Genomic DNA, 22,735 nt, shown 5'->3' on the forward strand with positions numbered 1-22,735 from the left:
GATGCAACTGTTGTCCAATTGCACTTTTGGTTTCGTAGTCTGAAACATGTCCTCAATACCAAGTTGATCTCAGTTTCAACTCATTGGCAAAAAGCTATTAGGTATCAGACAACTCATTTCAAACACTATTCTTTTCGTAGGTTTGTATGAAAAGAATAGTGTTTGGCATGAAGACAAAATTAGCACCAGTACCTGGGTCAAAAATGGAGACATCTTCTCAAAGACATCAGAGATGCTCCTTTCACTCTCTTATCTTTGATTGTGCATCTGGGCACATTGGACAACAAGCTTTCTCCAGTGGATATTACTGGCTATGACTTCATCCAAGTTTGATTCCCAGTATCTTGAAATCTTCCTGGAATGTTCTTCACATCATGTTGGGTCAGTCCACTTTGCATTTCCCACCAGGCAGCATCTGTTGCATTGCCATTTCTAGGTGTTGGTGATTTGGCAGGCAGAGGACATGCTAAATGAAATGCAGTCTAAATTCCATCACAATGTTCTCCAGATGCCTTCTGTCACTCCTCTTTAGGATTTTTTCAATTGTGGGCTAGTCAAGATAGCTAATTCTGAGAATTCATTGTAAATAGCAATGGTAGAACACATTTTCCACACTTCATGAGTGTAGTAATAGTTTGGAACACATCAGTTTTCTAAAATTGCAGTTTTAGTACTGTGGAAATGTTTGTTGATATCCAGATTGGCTAAAGTCTCCGAAATATGATCAATGCCCAACCAAGTTGGTAGTTTATTCTGCTTCAATATTGCCATTGTTTGATTCAATGCTGTCAAGATATGCAAAGCAGTCCACCTGTTCAATCTGTCAGTCTCCAATGAACATGGCCACAGCATGGAAACTGTGTGCTCAACCAAAGGATTTTATCTTTTCACTACTGATATGTAGCCCAACTTTTGCTGCCTCCTTTCTCAGTTTAGTAGTAATAAAATGAGGGCATCACTTCCCTCAGCAACCAGTGCAATGTCATCAGCAGTACAAATCAGTTAGCCATGTATCTGTAATCCATGGCATATCAAAATCAAGGTTGATCACCAACAAGAACAGAAATGCTAACAAGATGTATCCTGCCTAATCCAGTTTCTATGCTGAAGAAGTTCATCATCCTGTCATTTATTTGAATACAGTAGCAAGAATTATAGTATAGGCTAGGGATTGCAAACCTTTTTGAGTCTATGCCATATTGTAAGCATACTTAGCTTTAAAGATGTTTATGTGCCAAAGTTTTATACTTCAAATAATGATATTTAAGTAAATTAAAGGTATATGCCTTAATTAGAGCAAATGTAAAAAAACTGATTGTAAAAAGGTTGATCGGGTGATAAACCAAAAGGATACTTGAAAAAGACAGATGATAAATTGAAATCGTATGATACATTGCTTGCCAGATGATTTTTCCTTACATGTCATTTTGAGCACGTGTGCCATAGACAAATTTATGGTACACGTGCTCAAAATTCAAAATGACATGTAAGGAGAAATGGCGCACGTGCTCAAAAATAGGCTCTTAAAGATGTCATAATGATGGGAATACCATAATATTTCACTACAGCCCACAGGGAATCAAAATGCACATTATCAAAGGCTTTTCAAAAATGAATGAAATAATGTATAGTACAGCAGTCAGCAAAATTCTATGCATTGTTGTGCAGGGTTAGGGTCTGCTTGGCAAAGATAACTGCAACAGAACCCAGCTTGCTCTTTACATAGCATCAAATTCACTTTGTCACAATGTCATCACAGCAAGATGATGCAAAATAATTTTTCCAGCACTTAAAGCAGGATGGTTTCCCTCCAATTGTTGCACTCATCAAGGCTGTCCTGCCCTTCTTTGGCAGTCTAATAAGAATATCTTTTACCCAATCATCAGATACAGCTCTTTGTTGCTAGCATTTGTTCAACAACCCAGTTAGAGCACATACACAATGTTGGCCACCATGTTCAACAATTTAATTGTGATCTGGTCTATGCTAGCAACTTTCATTGCACTGGTAACCTTGGCAGCTACAATCAAATCTAGGCATCAGTCTGTTCTGATGGGTCACCAATGGCACATGTCACCAGATTTGGCTGTCTAAAGTGTTTGACCCATTGGGCATCTTGTTCATCTTTGCCATTTTTGTCCTTGATTGGGACATCAGAGTGGCCTCAAGTGCAGTCAGCTGTCAGACAATATGGAATAGCTCTCTAAGGTCATTACGACCTGCAGCTTCTTGGGCCTCAGCCCCCATGCATTCCATCAGCAACTGTTCCTTTGGCAACCTTTTCATACCTCATGTAATCATAGGCAACAAGAGTTACTATCCTTTCTAGTTTCCTTATCCTACAAACATTATGAAGAAGGGAGAAATATCTGATGACAGAAAGATTGCACCACAAGGAAAAATTTAAGAAAAAGTTACTAGTCTGGCTTACAGTTGGACCAAAAAGATCATTACAGTCGTTTTTCATGTAGTTAAAAGGAGCCATAAACTGAGACATTTACATAACTTGAGTGCAAGGGATAGTCCCTATATCCAAAAGTGCTACTCAAACAATGAATGCATTGGTCTAATCTGGCCACTACTCACTATACATATCAGAATCAAACAAAGCTGATTGAATTGTGTTCAAAGAAAAACAACTCTAAAGACATATTCCATCTCTAATCAATTGAACAATTTTGTACTTATCATGAAGGACCAGTCTATGCTAATGGATGGTATGCAAAATCAACTCAGAGATTGATTAACAAGATGAAGAAAAAGTTAGCCAAAGTTTCAAACAACTGTGAATCAAATCTAATGTCAGAAGTTCATTTTAGGTTTTGCTATGCTGCTAAACCAAGGTGTCTTCAGTACCATTTAGACTTACAAACCTGTTGCCAACATATTATGTTAGTCTTATCATTTTGCATTAAGTTTTGAATAAATTATATTTTAGAATGAAATAATACTTGGAAAAAAGTGTACAATTATGGTTTCTTATTGAACTTTATCCTATAACATGTCCTCAAATTTTATCCATTTCTAATTAAGATGGGAATGTCCTCAAAGTTTCACCCTTCTAAATCAGATGACATTGCATTTTAATGATGTTTTAGGAATGAACCCTTAAACATATACATGATGAAATCATACTTAAAACATTTGGTTATCTATAAATGTATTGTATATGGTGCAGGTGGAGTAACCCCATCATCTCCAACCAATCTTGAAAAACATCACCAATAAAAAAAATGTTCTTCATATTTTTGAAAATATATTAAAATTATTTTCATATATAATAATTCTATATTTTGTGGTTATTTTGAATATCAGTTTAATTCATTTATAGTAAATTATGACAGTATTTGTCATCTAGTCATTTTGTTTTTTACATGCAAAAATAAGTTGTATCAACATACAGTCAAGTCTGCTTAAGAAAGTACTCCTGAGATCACTGCATCATGCATCTTTTATCTGAATTGCTCCCTTATTTGAAGTAACAGGATCACTGAAAGGGTTGTTAATGATATTCAATTCTCTTCCCTTTTTCATGTCTTAGGAACTCTACATAACTTATAATACTCTTGGAAATGTAAAATAATGAATTTTAACAGTACTTACATATTGATTTCCATTCTTTTCAGTTTTATTGTTCTATTGAACAATCAGTAAATATAGCATATTTTGCCTCGGCTGTCAAGAGCTTAGCTAAAGGAGCCCATTATACCTAGGCCCCAAACATCTTTTTTTTTTTTTTTGAACAAATGTAAAATGTTTATAGCAGTCTTAAAGATTTTATTTTCTGTTAGTAAAAATAACATTAATTTTACAGGGAGGTAGAAACCATTATAGACCCTTAAGTTTTCCTTCTGGATCTGAGAAAAAATCCCCAACTCCTTGATGGCCCAAGAAGTGCCATCGATGGATTTCTGAGAAGTGGAAGCAAATGTGACTGGTTATTTACCAGTCACATTGCTTTCACTTCTCAGATGATGATATACCATATTTACTTGCATATAAGACGAGGTTTTTATTCATTTTTCACTTCTTCAAAAACCTAGGTTGTGCTATACATGCGAGTGAAGGATTCTTTGCATTTTTTCAATAATTTTTGTGAATTGTGTATTTGCCACTTGTGTTTAAAAACAAAAGTATTTTATCTGGGTTGTTTGAATTGTTCTTGTGTATTGTCAGGAGTAAAGGTGAATAGCAATAGGAAAAGCAAAGCTTTTGAATTGAATTCCAAAATCACACTGATATAAGTTTCAGCCCAACATAAGATTTAATCCATTTCCATGTTGAAAACAGATGATTATTAGGAAATCCGAATTCAGAGAAACTCATAAGTGTAATCGATGCAGAGTGGATTCGACTGTTAAGAATTGGCAAAAAAAGTTCCCGATTATCCAGCTTTACATAAACAAATTATGTTGCCGATTTTACAAGATTTTTCCTTAAAGTTTAAAATGCCAGTAATTTTTGCAGAATGATGTTGCATTTACATGCATTTGATATTTTTTTTGTGATTAAATGAAATAAAGTTAGATTTGTATTAATAAATCTAATTTTCTTTATTTTGATCTTTAAAGTCACACCTCGTCCTGTACGCAAGATCGTCTTATACGCGAGTAAATACAGTATATCACATATTACCAGTCACATATATTTTCACTTCTCAGATGATAATATATATGTGATCTACGTATATATTGTATTATACCTTTTTAATATGTAATTGCTTTTCATTTGTGTCTAATAAAATCTGTTTGTTATGATTCTATAAGAAATCTTGACTGACTGTGTATTAGGAAACTGACCAATGAAAGGTTTCACCAAATCTCAACAAATACCATAATGTAGAGAACTGTGTCACTATATGCTCATGTACCATACGATTAAAGATAGACCCTTATAAATATTCCTTAGAATAGTGCTCTGTTAATCAGACTGCTGCTCTAAAAATGCTGTCAACACTATACTTATTTAAATGGACTGCTCTACTAATCAATGCTCTGTTAACAAGAGTCATGCTAATGTAAAATATAGAGGAGAACATGGGAGCAGTTTGCTTAAGTGAATTAACTCTATCTTATCCAGTGCTCTGTTAAGTGGACTTGAGTATATTTTATAATAGATTATGTCTATTATTTATATATTTTCTCTTATTATTTTTAATTAGCTATTAATGGATTAAAAGCAATAAGTAGCAAAATAAAACTGACAATTTTGAATGCACTATACTAATGTTCAATAACATATTTTATATTTAAAAAATATTCACTTTTAAAATTTTATCGGCTATGGTAATAGAAAAACTTCTTATAACTAGAAGAATCTTCATATAATTAAAGAACAAAGCTTATATTCAAACTTAAATGTATAATGAATGTTCTTTCGCATAAGAAAAAATTAATTTTTCTCAACATTTTCAGTCTTTTTTTATTTTAATATTTACTTTCTAGCTATTTAATGAAACCTTTTACTAATACTTTCATAATTTTATAAAATAAAATTTCTATAATAAACTTTAAAATAAAAGCAGAAAAATTTTTATGAAGCTAGTTTATAATTCAAATAAATAAATAAATGTGTCATAATACAATAATTTAAATTTAAATTAATTATATCGTATTTGAAATAACGAATTATAAAAGTATGAATCATGGCTTACCATTGAAGCTGTTGAGTGAAATCTGGACTAAAAACAGGATGAGGATACTGACCAGGTGGGGCTATTGGATACATAGGAGGCCTAGGAATACCTTGAATATAATAAATTTGCATATATTTAATATATTTTTTTTATAAATTTTAAAAGTTTATAAAATCTAAGAAAGATTTGATGAATAATATATTATTTATGATGTAGCATTTAACATTTCAAGTACGTTTATAAATATACAATTTATTTATAGAATTTTCTTAAATTACCATATTTTTTAACCTTAAATTAAGTTAGATTCATTTATAGCAATAATAAATTTCAAATTCTCAATATAAAAATTTGACACAGGCAAATGTTTATATCTAAAGCAGGATTTTAAAATTCACATCAGAAACATATCTTCGTATAAATTGAATGTAAATATCAATTAACACTGATATTCTTTTCAAACAAATTCATTTATGATTGATAAAATTTCATTTAATAGCGAGGTTGAGGCTGAAATTTTAAACGCAAAAACGTGTACGTCGGACGTTCGGCGCCGCTTTTCTGTAAGCCTAGAAGTTTGACAATGGTGTTTGGAAAGTCAGTGGAATCATGATCGACATTCCAGAGACCATTGCCAAATTTCTAGGCTTACAGGAAAGCGGCGCCGAACGTCCGACGTACACTTTTTCGCGTTTAAAACTCCGCCTCAACCTCGCTAGTATATAGATAATGCTTTTTACAAATTATGAATTAATTCTAAAAAACATTTAATTTAAAATAAAAAGTTAATTATTATAAAATGCCAACATCAACAAAATAAACTTTATGATTTTTATGAATTAAATTCTTAATTCTTGTAATTTTTTATTTATCTATTCTGGAACTCCTTACATATAAGTACAAAGTCATGTTCAATTAAATTTGTCATATTTCATCTGACGGATATAATATTAATCAATTTATAATACACAAACACTAGAAATGACAAATAAAAATAAATGTTAAAAGTGAATACTTTTATTAATTTAGAAATTGTGAATTTTGGGATGGTATTTTTTCATTAAAACAAACTTAGCAGACTGACTTAATTTTTGTGTCATACAATCTATTTTATATTAAATGACAGTATATTTAATGTATTTTATATGATATGTACAAGACTATGTCAACTTTTTTGTTTTAATTTTATTAATAATTTTTGTCTATTCAAAATAATAAAATTATGAATTTGAATAAATATGTTGTTATAGTCATTTTCATTGATTTCGTAATTCAAATTCTGCTAAAATTGATTGTATATATAATATTCTTAAGGCTAAATATCTATGCTTTTTTTTTCTCTTTCTTTCTTCAACAAAAATGATCTTTTAAATGGAAAAAAAGCTTTAAAATTCTAACAGCAATATAACGAATTTTGTATATATGTATGTACTGGCATAGATGCACAGTTTAGATACATAGATTTGCTTTTATATATTATGACAAATTGCTCAAAATGGCTTCTTCACAATTTCATTTAAAAATTAAGTAATTTTAACTGAGATAGACAGTGCTACTAACAGAACACATCATAAATCAATAAGTTTCCTTGGCTAGAATTTGCATAAGTAATGACTTCTACTAAATTTTGATTCTCATTAATGAGATGATTATTTAGTTTAATTGCATTTGTCTATTTCTATTTTTTCAAGAAGAAAGAAGATATTTGTTTAGTTAACACAATTAAATGATATCCAAAAGCAAATTGGATGTTTGATAGATTAATTATTTTTAAAATTCAATTAATTAATCATGTTTTAAATACTATATAAAATTAATTAATTAATTGGCAATGAAAAAATTGATTTTCATAGTGTTGTTTACAGAATTTTGTTATTTTATAAATTTTTAAGTAGAAAATATTTTATTACTTTGTGACTTTTACATACATGAGTAATGAAATTGCAATTACAATATATTAATAATTATTAATTACAATCAATCTTTCATAAGAAAAAATTAACTATTATATTACTTACTTTAATTGATTATTATATTATATACTTTAATCAATACATTAATTTTTAACATATAATAATAATAATAATAATAATAATAATAATGGCATATTTGACATAGTAAATTAGTGATAAATATTATAATTTACTGTGCTACTTTTAAATGAATATCTCTTCAAAATCTACTATTAAAACATTTTACCAAAATCAATTGCTTCCATTTATAGATAAACATTTCATTAATATATAAACTTGGATATTTAAAATTTTGCTGAAATAAAGTATAATTTAATATTCTTAATAACTTTTGTTTGGGAGTTTATTTTTCAACATCATATATAAAAATATAATGCAAACAGAAATGCTTTCTAAATTAATAATGTTTTTTCTTGTCTTGTTTTCTAGAATTTAATAATGACCATGCAGTGTCAACAGAATAAAATATTTTGTAAGGAAAGAAAGGGAAATCAATATTAGTGGTTTCATTAAAATAGAGAATTTTAACATTAAATGTTTTAACTATTTAATTAAGTTTCGAACAGCTTTTTGACATAGCAATTTTGTAACTATCACACCTTAGATAATAAATTCTTGCAGTTAACTCCAATTTCTTCTGCAGTATGACAATGAAAATACCATCCATTGATAGATCTCCTTTTATGACAATCGTACCTAACTGGTAGAGCACAGTAACAGACAGATATTAGCAAGTAACATACAAGTATAATTGTATTCCTATCAAAATGTGACATACCTGTCTTGGGATCAATATGAACAGGTGGAATGCCCATGTGTGCTGGAGGAGGTTGGGCAAATGCTTCACTATTATACATCACAAAGGGTAACGGCGAACCGGAATGTGTTGGTGGTATCATGTTCACCTTATTTGTCTATAAAAAAATTTGACAAATTAAATAAAAGTTTATTTAATGCATTTATCAAAATCAATGAAAAATGATTCTCAAAATTTATTATATCTGTCTGTAATATATTGTTTTAATATCTGTCTGTTTTGTGTTCTTTTGAGAGAATACTCAGCAGTATACAAAAATAAAATAAATTTATTTTCTTCAAATTTTACTATTATATATACATAATAATCTTGTTTAATCAGCTGAGTATTTGTAATTTATTTGAAATTAGCATTCATTAATTGAATAAACTACATTAATTTAATGATTAATATTAAAGTTAAAGCAGCAAAATAAGACTAAGTACATTAAGTTAAGTAAAATTAATTTGTTGATCAATATTAGCATTGAAAAAAGCAAAGAAATTTATGTTAAATTATTCAAAAGATATCTAAATATATGTAATAAGTGAACAACATAGTAAATAAATCTACAGTATATTTAATTTTGTTTGTGAAATACATTATAAAATCAATTTATGATATTTTCATATAACAAGATTTTCCAAACTTAATGTTGATCATATTACAAACATAAATAAGTTGTTGGTCATGTGAAATATGTGATCGTCAAGACTTACATTTGATTAATCTTTCTCAATTTAATCAAAAAACATTTTTTAAATGTTTGAATCTCATTTTGAAAATGAAGAAGTCTCTTATTAATTTTTGAAAGTTTTATTATATATGTGACATTTAATGTTCGGCCTTCTTCGAACTTCATATTTTCCATTTTTAGAGCAGACACAATTACAAATTAATAGTCATAATAATATACTCCAAGAATGAACATTATGATAATGTATGAATTACATTATATGCAAAACTATCGGAAATGGACGACGACAAACGTTAAATGCATAATATTGTGAATTTCTGTAGGTCCGACAATGAGTGAGTTAATTCTTTTGCTTTCTATCTTTGTATTGAATACATAGATTAAAATTCAAAGTGCATGCAAGTACTGTTACTAATGAAAACATCCCATCCAAGAACTCCATGATAATAGCCTCTAGCTCCATCAGTAAATTAACAAGATGGATGAGTCACGAGTGTAATCAGATACAGATGGAAGATCTTTACTCTTGAATGGAAGAGTCCATCTGGTTTCAGAGAATAAACTCATTTTTGTACCAACCACTACATACATCCCATCAGAGGGGGGTAGAATGCAGCTGAAGCAAAAATGTTATTTGCACACTACATCAACAGCAAAGTTCGCTGATTGAGAAGCAGCAGACAACTCACTTTGATCTCACCGCCTCTTCGTAATACGCATGCGCAATATCCCGTGATTCTGACAAATATCCCCGCTGTCAATTCCCACCCTCTTAAGAGTGACATTTCAAATTAGATGGTTCATCATGCAATGATAATTAGAGCTTGCTTTTCCACAAGACTCCCGGGTCTCACCTGGATTAGGACAAAGAAGAGAAAGCCGAATATACCAAATGGCATTACGTGTGGTAAAGCTGCTTCTAGTTGAAAAGTACTGATAAAATGAATCAGTAAGTGGAAGATTACAGCATCCAAAAAGCAACATTATAGTATGAACAACACCGAAAGTGCAGGTTGTATTTTTACCACAAAAGAACTGTGATTTGCTAAGAACAGATGTTAGCGCACAACCCTCACATCTATTCTATTTACTACTGTTTTTCTCCCTCGTGCATTCGCCATGAAAAATACGAAAATTGGTTCTGGTCCAATGCAAGTGTGCACTTCATTACCCACTTTCAATAGAAGAGGTAGTTCTGCTTGCTTTTGTCTGCATCTCAGAATTGATGGGGAAAGAGTGCACAATTCTTTTTTCTAAAGCCCAGTGACAGGACATTACATACTCACTACACTACTCTAAGTGATGGTAAATGATAGAAACTCTTACATGTAAAAGGCTAATTGTAGGTAAAAGCCGGGTAAATGGCAATTCTTACACAACCATAAAATTCAAAACTGGAGAGGCGAAAGTATTTTCACAAAGCAATACACTTTTATAGCATTTACAAAATTTCTTTTTTTTTTTTTATTGATTCTATTCTTTTATATGAGCATTTGCAATACTATTTTTCATTCTTATATAGATAATAATTTATATTACTTTTATATCTTTGCCTTCATATAAAAGTTTTTTGAATAGTGGAAGTATGATTCTTTATATTATCTATGTGCAGTTTAATAAATTTACATTATGAATAAATTATGACAAATTATGAAAGAAAAATTCTAATTTAAATTTATTTATTTTAATAAGGGATTAATATAAAGTCCTACAATTATGATTTTAATAAGAAATAGAATTAAATTATTTATATATTTGTTGCTACTAACATACTGATATTTCATATAAACTAAAATAAAATTTCAAACTAACTAAATTGCTATTTATATTTAGAAAAATTCAAATTTATAATAATACAATTTCTGAAGTAACATGAAAATACCAAAATTTGAAATGTATAATAATTAACCCTGTCATATCTAATATTATCATTCCAAAATATGTTACCAATATAATAATAAAACTTATTTTAAAAAAAAAAAAAAGAAGAAGAAGGATGAAAGATTTTACAAATTCAATTTAATGCTATTCATACAAACAAGATAGATGAGACAATCGGATAAGAGAATGGTTATTAAAGAGCAGAAAGAATAAAAGTAGCTATGTGCACGAACACACAATAGACATTTACAACAAGCCTGACAAGTTCCTTCTTTAATTGTATAGGATTTTAAATAATAATCAAAATAATGAGAAGTGCCTGAATAGATTATAATGAAAGGATCTAACATCTCAGTTCTCATGTTTTCCTATGGTTCCTTTCAGTTGCAATATGTAAGGTATTTATATTTTTTACAGGTTACTTACTAATTTAAATTGTAAATGCACAATCTATGTTAATTTATAAAGACAAGCCTATCTAAATCCATTTTGTTTGTTTTTGAGCAAAATTGAATGTTGTTATCAAACAAAGTATAAATCTATAATAGATATTGACTTATATATTCACAGATGCTGCATTAATAATAAATATATATGGAGAAATAATGGGAGAGTTGTGTAAAAAAGTGATCTTGTTTTCAATAGCAGCTTGTGAAGAGGAAAGAAGGGAAGATGCTTTTTACAGTATACTGCAATAAATCTACTTGTTGCTATGGATTAATAGCATCTTTCAAACGATAAAAAAGTCTTTCACTGCCACATTTTCGAACTGGAGAAGTCACGAACTGAAGTGGTTCTTAAACGGGAGTCTACTCTACCTAGGTTAAATGTGTCATAAATTCTCTTTAAAAGTAACGCTATTCATAACTCGACAGCTATTAGTTAACTACTTAATTCGAAATGGAAGTTTTGTTCTCTCCAAAACGCTAAAGAATGCGCAGGTATTGTAAAGATTAGCAGTAAATTTACATTCCAAGAGAATTTACACACTTATCAGAAAGTTCGATCTCTCGCGAAATTTATAATAAACATCAGATAACATTAGCAGTAAAAATTTACATAGTCGTGGAGGTACACAAAGGTATGAAAAAAAAAAACAAAACGACAAAGTAATGACACTGCAAACTCCAATTATCGGTGTCGCCGAAAAATGGTAAGTTTCTATAGGGAAACTACCGTGATGCCGGACAACCTACAATTTAGACAGGAAGAGTCTTGACAGACAGAAACAATTAGCCACACACAGTGTACTACATTTTACAACATGACATGTCCGAGTCAGACACGCCAAACCTCTCCGCCTCACGAAACAAAGAATCTACCACAATCGACTCACTGTTCGAAGAAACATTATTCGTTTTATTAACTGGGTTGTTTTCCTTTGACTCTCCACACTACCATAAAATGCGTAACATCTCACTGGTTTCGATAGTTTATCGACTGGAGAACTTAGCCGTTAACGGTATAACTCTATATTTCTTCTAAGATATGAATAAAAATATATAATAAGCCTAGGTTGTAAAAATACTTCGGTCGTACGTATTGCAGTTGCTCTAAATGATATCGATAGTTCTTTCATGTTTAACGAAACGTTTATCTGTCATTTCAGCCACGTTTCAGGATCATCTGGTAAGTTCAAATTCGATCACAATAGTACGACTGTTACTTTTTCCTCTCTCTCCTACAGTTACATTTTCAAATATTTACCCTCTGGGTATTACGTGACAGGAAGAAAGAGAGAATGAGTTAAGTTGCATTGCTGCATAAGTCATGGATGAAATCTTTCTCGGCTTCAAGCACATCATATGATTAAATAGCTTGTCACAAATATTACTACTTGCGTATTCTTATCAAATCACTAAGCTATAATTTTAATATCCATTTATATTTAAATATAATGATAAATTAGAAGATAGTTAACGCGGTCGTGGCTTTATACTCTGTTAAAGTCTAAAATGGCCATTCGTGCGGAGTACAATTGCTGCCGGTGTGAAATTTTTGACGTAGTTGGCTATTAAGATTTTCCAGTGATACGTTTTGCTTTTATAAATCCTTGCTGCGTTATTAATGTAAAAAAGGATAAGATTTCTTTTATATTATACAGCGTAGCATCTTCCCAATTCCAGGAAGACAGTCGGATGCATGTGTTCCGACATTTCGACGAATCGAAGCAATCGCATCCATCGAGAGACCTAAGGGGCCCGGAAAGGACTTTTCGTGAGAATGTATGAATTCTAACAGACTAGACATTACAAAGAGGGTCTTTGACATACAGTAATAGCGTCTCCGCTACTATTTGGTTGCAAGCATCACGCACAGTGACTAGTTCGCTCGCTTCATCGGATTCCACCAATCCTCCTCCATCTTTTTTGTCCGTATGTCATTAAAGAACAACTCCTCCCACTAGAACTAGGAATATCTAAGCAAAGCATCAGTGCCGAAAACAAGAAACACAGCAATATCAATAACGGAAATATCAAATGTAATTATGGTAGCGGAGAAAAACCCTTCCAGAGAAAAACAGGATGTTGTTGCTTTCCACTGCTGTTTAGTGTCTTCTTTCACTGGTCCAGCGTTAAGAAGAATTCACGACTAACGCCTAAATGACCCAACCTAATTACCATCGGAGTCCCCGAGCAACAGGCATCCTTCTTACTAAAGTGTGTGTGGTCACCGCCACTACTCTATTATAGACGTCAGAAGGCCAGTGAGCCGTGACTCGCCAACCCCTATACCCCCTCGGAAAGGGGCAGGGGGCACGAGTCCAGGGCAACCATGCCCGCAAGATGAAGCATATGCGTCCAATTTTCCACGTCATGATCCTGGACAGTGAGGCAAGTGTGACTAACAGGCGAATATCTCACCTGATTGGATGGTTAAGTGATAGAGATTGTTTACCCCTGGATAGCCCCAACTAGCAAGATCGCTTAATGTGTAATGGTCTGATGAACTCGATACTCTATCGGCATCTCGGCGGGCTAACATAAAAACAGGAAAATGTTTTTGATATTACCTTTAAGGAAAAAAATCATGTAATTTTCCTAATTTATTTTCGTTTGAGTTGGTTTAACTTTAAAAACCTTTAATTATTTTCTCTCAGATTAAAAGTCTACAATCTCGATAAATTCACCGATACTATTATTAGTTGCAATTTATTTTTTTAAAATCATATTTAATACGGTTTTGGTTCCTTTTAAATCCTGGAGATTAGGACAGTTAATCCTTTCTTTTCGTCTAATCATAAATCAAACCACTTAGTGAAAGGCAGATTAATTACTATAATAGTATTACGTTACAGACATTAGAAATTCTCGGCGTTAGCAAAAACCTAACTCCATTCCAGCAAGATAAAAATAAAACGATCAAATGTGGACGGGCCTTTATCTTTCCATCACCAATTCTGAGAAATGTATCCACTTGCGTCCGTGGAATTAGTCTTTGTTTGCTTTTCTGGTAGCTTCAGAGGTGGTCTAGAGGTAAGACCATTTGTCTGCAAAATCTGCTGGTACCACGGGAGAGGCGTCAGTCTGCCACCGTTCCGCTTTCTGAACTATTTATCTATATTTTCCGATCTATGTGGGCGTTTGAGCATGTTCTATCGGCGATTTATCACGACAATGCAACGATAAGTCGCCGTTATTAAGACACTAGTTAGTTAAGTTTACTGGAATCGTGAAGGGAAAATAATTCGACAACGAGTAGTAAAAACTTCCCATTTAAATGACGTTCGTGCCAAACGAGGATACGGTTCATTTAAATCGAGAGTGAAATTTAAAATAGGCAAAATGTAAAGTTAACGAGGATTCCACCCCCCGAAAAAAGGTTTGCTAATGAGGAGTAAGTTTCGCTGTCACCAACGTGTGTTAGTGACTTTAGCGAATACTCCGTTCTCTTTCGTTTAACGACCTCTATCGTCAAGTCTTGGAAGCAAGCCAGTCCTGCTACATCTGTAACCACTTTCACTTTTTTTTTTTATACACTAACTCAGCTTTTACCGCCATCAAGGTCATCTAGACAAACACAAGGTACTCGTTTATCCAAACGAATATACAGCATATATATTTATTTATTTATAAGCGTAACTAACCGGTTTATAGTAAATAAAACATTACAAAACTGTAAAAATCTTGTAACAAAAATTTCAGTATTGTGATGTAATCGTCTATTGAGTTTTCGATTTAGAACGGTGCATCCCTTCTCCAATTTGTTTACCACTCCGGGATGCTTAGGATTCATAGATGAGAACACGTTCATTGTTTTGCAAAGAATTTAGATACATTACTCTTTGTGACCTCTTTATTGAGACAATGAGAAAAAATAGAAAAGAAGAAAAATATTCTGGTGGTTTCGAACTCTGCTTCCTCTTTTGCTTAAGGGGTCTTATCCGAATGGAAATCGGCCAATTGAATAAAAATGGATAAAAAGAAGTGAGTGATGTATATCCAATGGAGTAGCCGAATAAAGATTAATCGAAGCACCAATAGCACGAAAGAAATTCATCCAATAATGAAGCGTCAACACCCACTTTGTCAATATGCTAATGAGGTGAGTCACTTCAGCCTATTAGGAAATAACACGCGGACATTTTGTCACCTGAAACATTATTTTGCTTTTTCGCTGAATTATCACGTCTTGTCTCCGCTTCGTAGATTCGAGCATTTTTCCGACTTTGGCGATTTCAAACGTTTTAAAACAGAACGAATCAATCGATCGAAATGTTAAACGAAAAATAATTAGACCGTAAATGTCGAGAAATTGAAAAACGATCCGTTGTTTCTATAAACTAGATATTCGATACGTATACAACGTGCTACATCACATACGCTATCGACGGCAGTGCTTCATCCCTACTTGAAAACACAAAAAATTTACGTAGTTAAATTTATATATATCTCGTGTATTTTGTTTTTTAAGATGGTAATGCTTTAAAGAACAGAAATTAATTCGTAGATAGAGAAGATAGTGAAAACCACGAAAATAAATGGAGACTGTAATGGGTCGTTTCGCCTGCTTTCCCTCCATCCTCAGATTTGGTACCCGGGTGTTGAAAACGCCTCTGAATGGTTTCTTGGCAGAGCTGGCATGTTTCCACGTACCACGACAGTGCCATCCATTCATATCTTGCCCGCAGCACAGCTGCAACGAGAAACACGAACCCCCCAGTGCCGGGTACTTGCATATGATGCGTGACCTATACAGTCGTCGACCAATCTAGTACGTTTATTTTAGTCGTCTACGTCCCCCTTTTTTTCGTTTTTCCCGTTTTTTAGCCCGATATCGAGTTCATTGTGTCAGCAGACTTCCCTCTACGTTGAATTTAAAAAAAAGGGGTAAAACATTCCTTCTAGCATTACAAAAGACACAAATTATGACTTCTACAAACGGCAATAAGGGGGAAAAATTCGTTCGTTGACTCTACTTAATGCTTAAAATTGGCATTAATTGTAATCAAAGCGATTTTTTATAATTGCGTAACATGTTCAAATGCGATTAAGAAGTGCTCGTAAAGAGTTCAAGCCCTGGGCGAGCTCACGAAAGCGTTGAAATTTAACTAGCAAAGTTGACTGACTAACAACTTTTAAGATGTTTATTCCTTCAAACTGACGTCAGCTTTAACGTTAACTAACTTCCGTAATGTGGAACACATTAAATAGAAATCATTTGCCTGACCACACTCACTTTTCAAGTCTAACGGTTTCACGAACTTTAAACTCGCTGACTAAGCGATGTCTAGTAGAGAGAGAGAGAGGTTGCTCCCCTTCATTTACTACCCCCATACACTGCACATTAAAGGACGGAATCCAGCTGTCTCTTCACGTGGTACGAGAGCGCAAGAAGGAAAAAAAAAATAATGCCAGGTGATGTCGTGGCACAACTGTCAGCTTAGCGTGTCTACTGAGTGACGAGTTTCCAGAACGATGCCGAGCTACTGTGCTTCCGTCACGTGACCCGATTAATCTTGGTACCTCGAATAATTAGTACAATGGCATATATCCGAATTTAATTTCGGCGGGAGTTGTAAAATTTGGACGTTGGTCTGGTAAAAATCTGGCAGTGACCAATTAAAATTTATACGTCGGCAGTAGAAGTAAAGTGTCACGTTTAGAAAAGTCACGTGGCAAGAGGAAGATGACGATTTTCATCACACGTTTCCAGTTTTAGGAGTGAGATAGTTATAAATTACTAACGTCAAGAGGACAGCTATTCCATAAATTACTACGGAGGAACCTGTAATCTGATACGTGACTGACTGTTCTACCTGTACGTAATAAGTATGCACGGATAACTTCTCGCCTTGCCTGTTAAGTTCGTTGGAGAGTCGGATGTCTATACATCATAGAAAGTTGTGCTAATGGAAAGTTTTCCAATGATGAGACAAAGAGTTCTTGTTACATAATTGCAAGCCGATACAAACTTTTCGCAAGATTGGAAACTACTTCGGGCTTAAATGCAGACTTTTCAACAATAAACTTTCTCTTCTAAAGTTTTTAATAGAAATCAGTTTGCTGCAAGTGGTCATTTTTCTGCTACGGATGATTTTAAGTTGTGCAGCCTGCCTCATCCCTAATAATAATAGTTTAATTCGCATTATTTTTAAATATATAAATGCTTCTCGCTGATTAATTTCATTTAGAAAACATCGCTTAATTACTTTATCCGTTTTAAAATCGATTTTTATTGATTTTAAATTCCGAACCGATCGATCGTTTGAAACGTTTTTTACATCAATTTCAATTATTACGTATATTACAGAATAACACCGTATTGGCTAATTCAAATTTGAAAAGATAATTAGCCTCAAAAACTCCGGTTTAATCTTTTTTCTGTGGAGAAAAACACAAAAAGTAAATAATAAAAACAAAATTCTTATACTAAAAGGCAAACAAGCGTTATAAAATAAAAGAAATAAATGCTAATTATCCAAAAGGCCTACTAAATTTTATTATTATCATAAAATTTCATGCCTCTATTAAAATACGTTTCGGTCCAATTCTCTTTTGATATAAGTTACTAAGCGGTCGACATGGATCTTAGTTACGTGTCTCACTAACTTTCTGTTTTAAAATTCACAGAAATGAAAATATACGAGTGAGACTAGGATTTTGTAAGAGTAGAAAGACATACGATACGACGAATATTTTCTAGCAAATCCCTTTACAAGCATTCAGTTCATTTAGAAGTAGTTAATAGCGAGACGGTGAAAGGTTACTGACTTATTGAACTATAGACCTAGACGTTTCGACAAACACTCCAACAAACTTACGTGCACATGGTTGACTTTTATCAACATTAACGCGTGTTGTGTGTGTGTGGTAGATGTCTAGGACGAAATTGCGCTTTGCCACCTTTGACTCGATTCTTTTAATTTCGAAAAATAATAAATGAAACGATATAATTTATTAGTTATAAACAGTTTGACAGGTTTTATTAGAGGTCGCGAACTCCTTGGTAAGGTGCAAATTGGATGGCAAAGTGCATAAATTCTTGTTATATCCTTATTGCGTGGTATTCTATTTCAAGATTATCATATAAATTTATATTTTCGCTCTTTTTTTTTTTAATCAAAAATGACGAAATTTCTAACTTATTTTAGGGATAAAACTTTTATAAACTGGAAATGATTTAAATGTGAAAAATCTTCGATAAAATGTGTTTTAAAAACCTTCTCGAGACATACGGACGGCTGACACGAACAGTTGCATTAGCGCCTTTTTTTGATCACCGATAGAAAAAAAAAAGATGGAAATGAATGAGAAGAAAAAAAAACAAATGTACTTTTTCTTTCTATTTTTTGACAAGGAGTTAATTGTACTTTTTGTGTTAGTGTTAAGTTCAAGTATAAGCGAACACTCTTAAGCACTAAATAACAGTTAATGTCCATTTGACTCTTCTCTATTCAGGATTTATCGTACGAGTTCAAAGGAAAGGGCCTCTAGAGATAATAACCCGTCGTACTTAAGTTAGATCGAAACTAGTCTCATAAAGGCCCGTTTAATTGTACCCTCGAAAAGGCCTCGTAACAAATGACCCTTATTCAATTGTATTCTAATAAGCCAACTCGCAATATAACTTATTTAATAAGTAAATTATATCAGTAATTACCACGAAAGCTTCTATCTTAATACTTTATAATGGATTCATTATTTAAAGAAACGTAACGCCGTTATTTTATGTATATTAAGTTAACAAAAGAGAAAATTCGTCCCGTTTATAGTTCTAGCTGCATTTTAAAATCATATTTATACCAATTACCTATGCATCTCCCCAGTCTGTTCCGAGTGTAATGTAATCATTAAGTGAATCAATTCCTGTATCTCTAGGTTCCACTCTGATCGGTATCGACTCAGACCCCAATTAATGACATTTATTAATTTTATTTTTACATAATTTATTATACTCTGAGAATATATTTCATTAGAAAAAATTTTTCTTTATAAATATTTTTAAACTTGTTATACATAAATAATTCCATAGCTTTCATTTCTTTCCCTATTTTTTTTTTGCCGTACAAATTCAGAATACTTTTTTTAAATTAATCTTTAATCCTATAATAGATTTATGGGATGAAAAGCAAAACGTAATTATTTTTAGAATTTTAAAGCTGCTATTTTCTAGTTAAATTAGAAAAATTTTAAATAACTTTTTTGTAAACTAAAGCTATTAAATTGTGAATTCTTCGCTTCTTTCTTCTATGGTGTGTTATATAAAGAGAATACTATTAAGTTACGATGTTCCAGATAAGCAGTAAAGAGGTGGTCAATTATATTCAAGCATCTTTCTTTCGTGAAAGATAAATAAACAATATATGTGTGTGTGTGTTATATTTTGCATCGTTTCTTTATAAAAAAACAAAAATAAATAAGAAAACGAAAGAGAAAATTATAGCATTTTGATCTTTCCTTTGTCTAAATACAAGCAAGTAGCGTATACTTTGTCTTCTTCATCCATCAACGATGGAACACGCATCTTTTCTCTACACTTTTCTCCCGGAAAAATTACACTCAACACACAAAAATTGCTATAAAAAAGACATTTAAAATTTAAATTCAATGTCAATTATGTCGAATATATTTTTTTAACAATTTGAAGAAAAATAAATTCGACTGGATTTTTTAAAAAAATGGAATTTATATGGAGAAAGAGAAGAATATAAAATGGTTTTAAAAAATGTTAGCAATTAAACAGTCGAAAAATGTCATCATTAAAAGTAACAAGATGCTAGATTAAAGAAGAGGAAAAAGTAACTATAAAAGGAAGATAGTAAATGTTCAGTAACGCATGCATCCTGATGGACAAATTAATAGATCTTTTTGCTCTTTGCACTGATTACCCATAATTATAACATGCGGACCGTAATTAAACGTTTAATAGGTACAAAATCGCAAAAATCTCCGAGAAATTAAAATTAATTGCACGTTTGGATGAATACGAGACAACTTAAGAAAGGCAAACTACGGTAGATAGGATGGAATCGCATCACTTTACACTGTGGCTGCATTTGCAAAAGAAGGTTCGGTGCATAACAGCGATGAAATATAACCTCTCCGGTCCTCGTCCACTCCATCAATCTGCAGCGGGGAGCACCACGCCCCTGGTATGCAGCCCAGGAAAGAAAAGTACCCAATGTACATGTGGGAGTTAAACAGGCTGCACCATGTCTCTCTCTTCTAGAGACCTCTGCCAAGAATATTATAGGTCTCTTTTAAACGGGTTGTTGAAAGGACAGGAAGCTTTTGTGGAATTTCGATTGGAAGTTTTTGTTAGGTGCTGCCATTCAGATTGTCAAGACTTGTTGGAACAGGTGATTGTGTTGTCGTACTGTTTGTTTGTCTTGTCACAATCTGACAAGCTAGAGAATAAGAAACAATTGTTACAGATGGAAAAGTGTTCCCTCAAAAGCTGTTATATATCCGAGAGAAGAATGAGATGAGGTAATGCACCATTTCTTATGGATAAAATACGATCTCGTATGTACAAATTCGATAACTGAAAGGTCTTTTGTCGAACCCAAAATTGTCAGTTATATATATATACACACACACATAGCCTATATATGTCGTATATTCATCTATATTTAGCATGCGTGAAAAAAGATGTTTCGATCTTTTTATTTATTTTTCCTTTTTTGGAAAAATGTGTGTCTGTATGCAAAATACAATCTAAGTAAATAGCCGTACAAACACGCGAATAAAACTTATTTCTGTACAAACAAACCGAATTCCATTTATTTTCGATTTAATTAAGTTCGAAATTCAAACAAAAATACTGTTTTTTTTTTTATTGTTTCCTTTCATATTTTAAGTGTCATTCACCAGTGTCAAGAATGTCAACTCTGTAGTCATACTTAGTTGATTTACGACAGTTCATCTCTGGGTCGTATGAAAATTTGTGCCTACATAGATTACATTACATGAATAAATAAGAGTTTAAAACATGGAGGAAAGGGTAATATTTGACCCTTTTCAGACCTTAGCTTGGTGGTGACTGACCAGCGTTGTCATCTGGCAAAGTGCACAGAAAGAACACCGGTTTTTAAATCAGATAAATGCTCTTTTTTCCCCTCTCTTAATATTAGCAAAAATGGTATCTAGTTACTTATAAAAAATTCAGAAACAGAGCATTTAAAGATACCCGAATGATGAGAAGTAATGCTACTATCAGCGTTACGTCAGTAACACAAAAACGTAATTCGTGCTATCCACTTTATCTGCTTTTGAGGAAACACGTAGAAGTGATACGTATGCACGATAGCGGGGGCCAACATAAACACGGTCAATCCATCAACCAGCGCATCTGTCAATGTCTACTGAGGAGACTCATCTGAGGACAAACAAACAATCGAAATAAGGAGAAAAATATGTGAAATATGTTCGCTTGAAAGTCGAATGTCCATCGGTAATTTCTTATTGCTGTAGTTATAAAGCGTTTATTATTATTACAGGGGGTGTTGCGGGACATAATAGTTTGAGTCTCAAAATACACGATGTTGCAACGTAAATATTTATTTCGCAGTTTTCCTAACACGTGTAGCAAAGGCAGATGCCCACTTTAACCAAGGTAAATCCCTTTTGGCGCTTGGCCAGAGGGTGCAAATCTCTGGGAAAATTTATCAATTTGTTTATTCTCAGATTTAATAATTCTAGGAAGTGATTTTTTTTGAGAAATAAAAAAATTATATGATAAATGGCCTTGGTGCGAATTTCTGTTCAAGTAAACATTTCCATTTAACGTGTAATCTATCAATAATAATTATATATTCGTTAGAGCTTTAATTCTAAAGCTCTTTGATGATTTATTACGGTAGAGCTTTAATTCTAAAGCTCTTTGATGATGTCTAATTGCCGAATGTCTACACGCAAAATCTCATTTTGTATTCCGGGCTGACGTTATAGGAAATGCAAAACAAAAGTTTTCATGATGAAAGTAACCTTCTAAAGGTCGTAATTGGTCAATTTTCTGTTTGTATATATTCTCCGCTCTGGCACCTCTCCAAAATGTTTAAAGACGACGTTTTTCTTTCAACCACGAAGCTCACCCACAGGTTAAAGTTAAGCAACACGGGGAATTTCTGTTAAGTCTTGATTACTAATTGGATTATAACTTAATATATCGTTGGAGTATATATATATGTATATAAAGAAACGAATATGGCATAAAAACATCGTATTTCATACCCTGGGGCTGAAAGAACCGCTTTGTATCGTGCAGCATTCACTACAAGCGATTACAATTGGCGTATCGTGATCAAAAAC

The 22,735-nt window shown here is 32.4% G+C and overlaps 1 protein-coding gene across 1 annotated transcript in view; it reads right to left on the reverse strand.

Moving 5' to 3' along the window:
• The window catches only part of LOC136981035 (protein pangolin, isoforms A/H/I/S-like), a 67,367-nt gene that overhangs the window by 21,183 nt on the left and 23,449 nt on the right, over positions 1-22,735 (reverse strand). The window contains exons 4-5 of the mRNA XM_067277291.1: positions 8,387-8,522; positions 5,654-5,744 (exon numbers count right to left, since the gene is read on the reverse strand). Of these exons, the coding sequence (XP_067133392.1) occupies positions 5,654-5,744; positions 8,387-8,522 (227 nt within the window). The remainder of the gene's footprint in view (positions 1-5,653; positions 5,745-8,386; positions 8,523-22,735) is intronic.

The sequence above is a fragment of the Centruroides vittatus genome, unplaced genomic scaffold (assembly GCF_030686945.1).
Source record: "Centruroides vittatus isolate TY-2023 unplaced genomic scaffold, ASM3068694v2 contig_742, whole genome shotgun sequence".
In the NCBI taxonomy this organism is placed as follows: Eukaryota; Metazoa; Arthropoda; class Arachnida; order Scorpiones; family Buthidae; genus Centruroides; species Centruroides vittatus.